Here is a 9,860-nt window from a genome sequence, read left to right as displayed (position 1 = left end):
AGGAATCTCTTCTACTCTTCCATATCGAGATTGTTAGTCATGGATGTCAAGTGCATGTTTCGCCCATGCGACTGGTTGAGTGAGTGGTGTCTAGGTCTATAACCAGTGCGACCTCACCGCCTTACCTTGGGTGCACCTCCATGAAGAATTGATTTCGGTCGGTGGGTCTCTTCCATAATATTTATCATTTTATTATTTTCTACTTGTTATGTTTGGTCTTGTTGCACGCACTTATGTACACACCCATCCATGTATTGAAATAGAAGCAAGGTAAGACGTTGGAGATAGAATAATAGGGATCTTAGCCCACTTGAGTGATCATACAACAAAGAAATGCTAAACCGAAATGCTCCGATACTTGTTACACACGGTCGAGCCCAAGGTTCTTACATCCCACTTCACCATGCCTCGCATATCCTACGATGCCCACTTTGCTACTTGGAGCAGTGCTATATTACTCAGGTCATCTTCTGTGTCCCAGAAAAGAAAGCCAGAGCACCAACCATCGGGGCATTGATGTAAGTAGCCGGTTCGGTCTGCTGGTAGTTGTTCCGGTCATCGGAGAAGCCATCGTTGCCGTCAGGGCCACCAAGCACAGCTCCTACAAGGACGTTTGGATTCGGAGAGCCTGAATACAAGTACTGAAATCCGTCATTGCAAGAGACATGGCTCGGGTGGGCATGCACAGAGGGAATTGAAGAGCCACGATGGTGAACATGCAATGGATACCGCTCCCCGAATCCAACCATATAAGACATCTTTGCCGGATTCTGGCCCAATATGTAATCAACCTGGTGTTCCAAAAGACCCCAAAAAAATCATCTAATGGCACGATGACAAGTTCAGCATTTGGAAAGGACCATTCGGAGGCTAACATTGAAAATTCGAGAAAAGATTGAAAAACTCGAATAATGACAAGTGACTATCTCAAAAAATATAAGATTAATAAAATGAAAATTCATTCGCCTGAAAACAAGTATCGGAGAAAGGTTTTTCAACCCAGCACTCCGACAGTGAGTGGCTGAAGCAGAGATGAGCAGGATCTCTGTTTTTCTCAACTTGGGACAAAATGGAGTAATCTGACATTTAATAAGTTAAATTTTAACAACTTACTGACTATCGTTTATGCTTTCTTAGATTGATCTCTACTACTTGTATGGTGGTAAACGAAGAAATGCATGTAGCACTTGGGACGATTGGCCGTTAAGATGGAGAGATGTCAGATAGTTTTTAAAAAAATGGAAAGACAGTTGATAACTAAAATACTATATTTAACTTTAGCTAATTAATGGGGGAATCACCTATCACTTGCTGCCTTCTATTGATACATATTGATATACCATCAGAAATGAAAACTTTGCATCACATACAAGAACAGGAAAACAGAGTAACAAAAGATCAGCTGCAGCAGCACAAAGCATTATAATTTACAGCTGATAAATATTTCTTGGCGTAGATGTGAATAATTAGTACATAATCATATAATCTGTGAGTATTGTTAGACTAGTTTACCATAGGTATTTGGGAGAGTCATAGCCAAGGAACAAATCAACAATAACTTGAGAATTTTCAATAATTCAAATATGCTCTCAAGTGTGGGGTGGGAAAAAAAGAAAATGCTAGCTTGAGATATTGTTGTTGTTCTTATAACGTACTTGTTTCTTAGCTAGTGAGATAAGTTGAGGGGCAGTGATCTTTGAAGCCCCACATGAGACTGATCCCCCATCGGAGTTAAGGTACGTGGCATAGGTGAGAAGAAGAAAAGTAGCAGATGTAACATACTGCAGGTTGCTATCTCCTTCCTTGTAGAGCAGCCCCCCTGTCGATGAAAGCAGCAAAGTTAGTGCGGTTCAGAAGAGCAAGGTCGTTAAAGACGAATGCCAAAAAAAAAAAAAAAGATTGACCTGGAGTATATTGGGCTTGGAAACCATTTGCTCCTGGGACCAGAGAGCAAATGTAGTTGTCTGAATGAACCTTGTACAGCTCTAGCTGTTGAATCTTGTTTCGCAGGAAGCCCTGCAGAGAGATATAAAATTAGAGCATTCATGCTACTCTTCTTTTAGAGAGGGAAGAGTACAATGAGAGGTACAACACCTGAGACAGAAGAACTTTGGTGCCGGGACGCTTGTCATCCCAACTGAAAGAGTATGTATCATCTCCCGCTCCTAAAGTATAGCCATTCGAACTTACGTATGACAGGTATGAAGCATTCCTTGAAGCCAGATAAAGCCATGATGCTCCCCACAGGAGCTCATCCTGATACCAAATTTTAATCAGTCGCCAAAATTATCTGAAAAGCTAGCTAAAGCTCAGATTTACCAATAGTTTGAACTTCTTACATCATAACCGGAGTAGGAGCAGTAGAATGGGCAGACAACCGAGCTAAGAGAATCACTGTACTTTCCCCTGTACCGATTGGCAAAATCAAAGACCTGCATTAAAAGGATCATCCTGTTTTATTGATCATAAGTCATAATACATATGAACTGAACATGAATATATAGCTGAGGGAGTGCCATTACTTTCATAGCAGTTTGAAGCAACTTGGCAGAGTAAGCAGGGTCGGTGCGTCTGAAAACAATGGAAGCTGCAGCCAATGCTGCAGCAGTCTCCGATGCGACATCTGAACCAGGATTCTGGCTTGTTACCTTGTACACATTGCGAGGCGTGTCCATGTCTTCGGGCCTCTCCCAGCAGTGATGATCCTGGTTCGGGTCCGCGACCTGTAACGCAAGATTATAAAAGACAATCACGTTTATGCCATTAGCTCTGTGTTGGTTGATATACTGTTTTTGTTGATCACCTGAACATATAGAGTGTCAGGAGCTGCAGTGGCTGCTTTAAGGAGGTAATCTGTGCCCCAACGGACTGCATCCCTGGCATAGTTAATTTGTCCAGCCATCCGGTTCCCGAACTCGATCACACTCCATGCCAGCATTGTGGTGGTGAATGCCATGGGCAAGCCAAACTTCACATTGTCGCCGGCGTCGTAGTAGCCACCAACCAAGTCCACCTAAAGGGCCAATGCACGCATATATACATGTTAACAATTCCAAACTTGGCATTATTTGAGTAAGAGAAGCTTCAACTTTGTTGATATTTTGCAGAGCACATACATGGTAGGTGGAGCCGTCGGACAAGCCGGAGTGCCCTCTCCATGTTAGGCGCTGGTTGGCGGGTAGTTTCCCCGACCGCTGCCCCTCGAAGAAGAGGATCGACTTCTCGAGAGCATCAGCATAATTCAGGGCAGGGGCAGAGGCGGAGGGATGGATCAAACATAATGAGATGAACAATAAGCATATCATGATCTTGAGCTCCATGTTGGTTAGTGGTGGTGCGCAATAGACTTGGCAACCCTAGAAAATGGAGATTGGATAGGGCTGAGTTGGTGTGGGGAATTTATGGTTTGGGGTTGCAAATTTATAGTTGAGGAAGAGGGAGAGATACTGGAGTGAGATGGTGATTAGTCATTGGAAGCCACGGAACAAACGGCATGGGTCTCGGGACTGGCTCATGCTGTTCACTGAATCAGCTCCGGAAAACCGGACATTAGAATCAAAGACGAGATAAGGAATAGTTTTGACTAAAGGCCTGGTGTGGAAATATAGGCAGAAAGCATGTTATCCATTTTGCGGTTAGATTACACCCTTTGAGATTTTGCTATATTCAACCTCTAGAAAATATCCTTCATTAAATGTTCGTTCTGAGATCCCGTCCGATTTTTGCAGAAGATATGTCGAACCTTTACAAGGAAAGGTGTATTGCATCATATCCCTATTTGCAACTAAATACACTGATGGGAGTGATGGCAAAAACTCGAGGCATCTAAAAAGTATACAAGGCAAATGTGATAGATCTCAGCTTAATTATTTAGGAGTCTAGCCATGTGTTCTAGAGGTTGAACAAACCATAGTGTGATATCATAGAGTTTATATTGGCGAAGTCAAATAGGGAGAATCCAGTCTTTCTTTGCAAACCAAAGAAACAGCATTCGACGAATCCAACGTAGGAGGAAAGTGATCCAATTAAAGGATGATAATAGTTCCTATCTTGCACATCTTTCTTTCTAAGAAAGATCAATTATAAAAACTAATTGACAAGTCTCATGTAGATGATTATATTTTGAACTTTCCTATTGAGAAAAATCCAGAATAATGATAACATGTTTCCATATATGGCGTCATTTCCTTTATTGCAGCCAATCTCCTGTTGCGTCCATTGCCGGTGAAGAGCACCTGTAAAATGAAGTCCGTACTGACTAAAATTGTGTCCAGCGGAGATCCTCCGATGCTTAAGTCAGTGAAGAGTGGTGAACAGCAGATGAATATTTAGAGAGATAAAGTATCCGTTCAAAGAAAGTCTTCCCAAATACTATTCATTTATCTCTTTTTATAGACGAGTTGTTAGTAACCAGTTGTAATGGTTAGACACGTGGATCCTGCTCATTTCGTTATTATGTGATCGTGGGATGAACAGTTATACCCATCACTAATCATGTTCTGGCTATATACGCTTTTTGTGCTGGCGGTTTCTGGTATGCCGATCTATGTCGGCAATCTGAACATGTTGATCGTACGTTGCCAGTTGTGAAAATTTGAATGACCATCAGTCGGCAACTCTGATATGCCAATGATCATCGATCTGAAGTCAGTTAAGTCGTCATAATTGGAGTTTGCTAGGGATGGTTGAGAGTAACCGACTATTGATCGGCCAACCGATTGATAGTCGGCGGTTCATACTTATCAGGCTAATTGAAAGTCAGAATCGGGGGAGTCGGCTGAATTGCCCCAATAGTTGTCCCCCACTCTCAAATCTAAGATAGTCTGACATGTGGATTGGCACATGATTTGATACGTTGGACGAAGGGAGTTGCCACGTGTTATCTTGAGCCTTGGTTCGACTACAGACATTAATGATTTCTTCGAAAAATGAAGGATCTCCAGTCGTTTTATCGTTTCGATAACTGTGAGATTATTATTGGGATGTCATTTTAAGAAGATAGTCTGATGTCTGACGAATCCGAATGATTTAATTTTGACTAGTCAATTTCAATCATGTGTCCAAATGTTATTGGCTCTGAGTCGTTTATACGGATAGTGGTGAGGTGGCGTGATCTGAAGGTAGATGTGTCGAACCATCTGATCAATGGTCGGTTTTGATGTAGCCACATGTCAAAATCTGAAGAAGCCTTGATTTGAATAACTTCATCCGGATCGTTGAAGGGTTCTATATATATAAGATCACTTTTATTTGGATCTTCTGCTTTTGCATTCGTCATTCTCTCCTGCAACAAAGGGTTCCACCTTGGATGATGAGAGCTTTCGGAGTCTTCCTTGCTCTTCCTAGTTTCTTCTTTCTTCTTTTAGGTTTCTCTGCCATCTGTCATTTTTAATGGCGAGTAGGGGTAAGAAAATAAAGGCTTCAACTTCTCGAGATAGTCAGTTGGAGAATCCGATCGATGATTCTCTTTTGGATCTCGAGATGGAAGTTTTTTTTTATCAGAATCCATTATCGATCAGCTTCGAGAATAGTATTGCATTTCGGAGCAATTTCAGCTCTTTGCTCTTGGTCTGGATAGTCGGGTGAATTCTCTTCCTCTGGGTCAGGTTGTATTTTATGTAGAGGACCTTCGGGTCAGTCTTCTATTTTTGATTTCGGAGTTTGTACGAAATCTTCTTGATTACTACCATCTTTGCCCTACTCAATTAGCTCCGAACTCTATTTGGCTAATTATCAGTTTTGCTTTGTTGTGTTGTCTCAATCTGACCAACCCTCATCCTTCTCTTTTTCGAGCCTTTTTCATTCTTCATCCTCACCCGAAAGCCAAAGGTTGGTGGTTCTTCAATCTAAGGAAGGGTTTGTCCTTTATTTTCTGTCTTCCATCGTCCATTTATGGATGGAAGAATTAATTTTTTTTGTCTCTTCTTCATCTTTTTAGAGCTTTCCTTCATTCTGGAGCAATTCGAGAATTGACCCCAACGAATATAGTCAGATCAATATTATTGATCGAAAAAATTTTCTTTGACTCAAGGATATGGAAGTCCCAGCGCAGCAAGAGCTAATGATGGAGCAAGCTCTCTATGACATCGGACTTAGTTCAGTGACTTTTTTAGGCATAGCATAGCCGGTCATTTTGTTTTTCATTTACTTTTAGACTTTATAACTAAACTTCTATCTTCTGATTGCAGCTATGCAGTCAACAGCATGAGTCTCAGCTGTCAATATTCGTCAACATGCTATCAAGAAAAGAGCAGCTACCGACGTTGGATCATCCCAAACGATGAAAAGGAGTCAGATTGATTCTGAGTCGGTACCAACGAGGGAGTCTGATATTCCATTGATAATAGCTCTCAACACTAAGCCAGTCATAGCATTGTCAGCTCCGACAATGCTTCCTCCTGTTGAAGTGCTGTCAGTTAGAGTAGAGACGGTGAGAGATGAAGATGCCACACCAGAACCATCAACAGCTCCATTAATGGGGATTCAGGTCAAATTTGCAGCCACGGTCGAACCAGAACTATCTGCTGCCAGGTAGACTATTCCTCAGGTGCCTTTAGCTATGCCGAAGCGGTCTCGAGCATAGTCAAGCTCCGACTTCATTGTGGTTTCGAGTGGACGACCACCAACTGGAGAGCGAGGAAAGGCACCAATCATTTTTATCAAGGATGGGTCATCGACGGGTCTCCCCACCCTCTTCGATATTCGAATCTCAGTCGGTGAGTCAGCTTTGGCCAATCCGACGTTGGCCAAATGACTCATCGAGGCTGCTCTTCTTCCGACTGACAGGGAGAATAAGAAAGATCGGATTGTGTCCGAGATATTCTCTTCCTTCTACCTAACAATCCTCGGGGTAAGTTAATGATATTTCATTCTTCTTTTTTTTTGACTAGTTCTTTCTTTTTAGTTAGTACATGATATGTACATTCTGAAGAATGGATATCAAAAATTTGTCAAGCTTCATCGGGCTTGGATGGACAAGGTCACAGTCACAAATATCGAGAAAGCTACTACCGTCGAACAGCTTCAAGCGGCACAGTCACAAACGTCGAGAAAGCTGCTGCCGTCGAACAGCTTCAAGCGGTAACTGAAAGGGAGAAGGAGCTCCAAGAAGAGATCTACCACGCGACGGCCAAACTGGAGTCCACCAGAGCAGAATTAGGGTTGGTTCAACAGAACATCATGTCCCTGGAGTCTTGGATTAAGAATAAAAAGCATTCAATCAATCAGCTCTGGAGGGAAAGGAAAGAGGTGGATGCATAGAAGAACTTGAGACAGAGCATGAGAGGCATCGGGCCACCAAAGAGAGGTTGGCACTGACCGATGCAGAGTCGGCCTCCACCAAAGAAGAGGCAGAGTCAGCAAAAGGTGCTTTGAATCTGACCATCAAGAATTTCAGAGAATCACAGGAGTACGAGGATGAAATTCTTGAGGGCAGATTTGCCTCCTACTGTGTCGGATATGAAGATGACAGAGATACAGTCAGAAAATTGTATCCAAATTTGGATCTGAGTAGTATCGTCCCCCCTAGTTTGGGAGAAGAGGCTGTCGAGGAGACCACCGCATCGAACGAGGAAGATGCACTGACTGTACTAGAATTTGCTCCAACCATCGAAGATGTATTGGAGCAAGCTGAAGAAGAAGCCGACTAGTAACTGATGTAATATCTTTTTTCTCTTTTTTTTTTGTAATCGGACAATAGCCCAATTTGTAATCAGACCTTGGTTCCAATTTTGTAATCTCTTCTTTAATGAATGAAAAAAAAAAATTAAGTATGAAATTCCTTTTCAATCTTGGAGTACTATCAATGTCATTCATTAATAGTCAGATTATCGATTATTCATCGGTGAGTTAAATATCGACCAATAATAATAGTAGAGTGTGTCTGCTAGTCGGGAGTCAGTTGACTTAGCTTTTAAATTTTTTTTTTTTGATATTGATGGATGGTGACAAGTCGAATATCCTTTGACTGACCATAGTCAAGTCGATATATTTCTTATACGATCGAAGTCGAGTCGGTATAATATTCCGCTTAGCTAAAGCTAAGTCGGCATGAGTAGTCATTCGACTTAAGTCAATTTTTATAGTAAAAAATCAGGATATAGTCAATACAAGCTGATCGATTATTTATCGATTTGACGTCATTATTCGACCTAAATCAATTTTTATAGTAAAAAATTAGGATATAGTCGGTACAAGTTGATTGATTATTTATCGGTCTGATATCATTTTTGTAGATAACTTGTAGATGACTGAAGATTTCAAGATTCAGAATCCTAATATTTCATTCTGAGTATGCCGTACATGTAGACAACTTTATTGATAATACATCTTTAAATTATCAGCATTCCAAATTCGAGAAAAAGTCATCCCATCAAGGGTTTTCAGTCGATATGCACCCGAACGAAGTGCCTCAGTCACCTTGTAAGGTCCTTCCCAGTTTGAAGATAATTTTTTTTTATCCAAAGGCTTTGAAATTTCTGTCTTTCTTAGGACTAGGTCTCTTGAATGAAAGACTTTCAGTTTGATCTTTGCATTGTAATAATGGACTACCCTCTGTCGATATGCCGCCACCCAAACTTGAGCTTGCTGTCGAACTTCTGGAAGTAAGTCTAGATCGGCTCTCCGACATTCAGAATGAAGGAACCAGATCTAAGATTTCAGGGTTAGATCTTGAAACTTTTTCAAGATTAGGTGGTGGAAGACTAAAATAAATTAAAATTTATCTTATAAAACTAGAGAATCTCTAGATCTAAGATCCTATTACACGATAATTATATGGTATTAAATCAAAAATTAAAAAATAAAGAGTAAGAATTACATGTTGATCATATCAACATGTTTCTATACTACATCTAATGTATGTAAAATATAATAGATCAGATCTATTACCTTGCAAGTTAGACGTTCTAACATTGCTGATCCAGGTTTGAAGATGATGTTGTGAGCTGCACATGCATCCGACCTCTAGAAGTCGTCCACACGAGTCCATGAATCACGATCAGAAGTTCTGGTCTAAAAAATCAGCACAGTATGCTAGTACTGTGCTGATCCTTCTTCGATGGTCGATCAGATGCCTCCTTCTTCTTGATTTGGACTCTTTCAAAGATGAAAAGTAGGAGAAAGAGTTTTAGATATAAGACACTCTTAGAAAACTCATAGATAGAGGAAAGAAAGAGGTGAACTCAGCAACCCTAGAAGAAGACCCTCTTCTTCTTCTCTTTGCTCTCACCTAGACACCTAGTTTGTATCTATTATATCTCTATGCCCCAACACTCTTTCTTCCTGATTTTCACATGCCCCAAAGGTCTCTCAATGCTCTATAATCCATAAAAATTTCAAGAAAAAATTTATCTTAAATAATAAGATGTGAAAAATTTTTATTTAAGTCAAATATCTAGTCAAGAAAAATTCAAACAGGGCAAGACCAGGGGTGCCCAACTCTTGGGCGCCCCCTTCTTTTTCTACCACGGACTACCAGCAAAGGGCACACAATATGTGCCATAAAAGTCACAAAAATCTCAAAAAAAATTTGGATAAAATCAGTGCCATAAGGAAAGAGTTTTGATTTCATAAAATTTTATCTCATAGAATTTGAAATCCAAACTAATTCCTACTTTGACTTGGTTCACAGCCACATTCCATGTAAGAGAGAAAGAGTGGAAAGCTTTGGGCATGCATGAAGGCCTGGGAGAGAAGATTTTGTTGCACAAAATAAGAGAGAGTGGGCATGGGGGGCTAAGTTGGCGCAAGGTGGAATCCTAGTCTTACTAGGATTCAATCTATAACTTGTTCAAATTTGGTTCCTCAAACCAAATCAAACCAAAACCAAATCAATCCAATTAAAATAGGTCTTAATCCAA

The 9,860-nt window shown here is 40.8% G+C and overlaps 1 protein-coding gene across 1 annotated transcript; it reads right to left on the bottom strand.

Annotated features, from left to right (window-relative positions):
- Positions 1-262: 262 nt before the first annotated feature.
- LOC105033388 (endoglucanase 1) lies at positions 263-3,409 on the bottom strand. Its single transcript, XM_010908149.4, has 8 exons — positions 3,117-3,409; positions 2,804-3,013; positions 2,523-2,723; positions 2,340-2,432; positions 2,095-2,256; positions 1,905-2,016; positions 1,656-1,819; positions 263-791 (listed from the first exon to the last, which is right to left on the bottom strand). Exons 1-8 carry the CDS (start codon positions 3,318-3,320, stop codon positions 459-461), a joined length of 1,479 nt encoding a protein of 492 aa, XP_010906451.1. The 5' UTR covers positions 3,321-3,409; the 3' UTR covers positions 263-458.
- Positions 3,410-9,860: the final 6,451 nt, after the last annotated feature.

Source organism: Elaeis guineensis, chromosome 12, assembly GCF_000442705.2.
Source record: "Elaeis guineensis isolate ETL-2024a chromosome 12, EG11, whole genome shotgun sequence".
Taxonomy (NCBI): domain Eukaryota; kingdom Viridiplantae; phylum Streptophyta; class Magnoliopsida; order Arecales; family Arecaceae; genus Elaeis; species Elaeis guineensis.
This window is presented reverse-complemented; position numbering and strand designations above follow the sequence as displayed.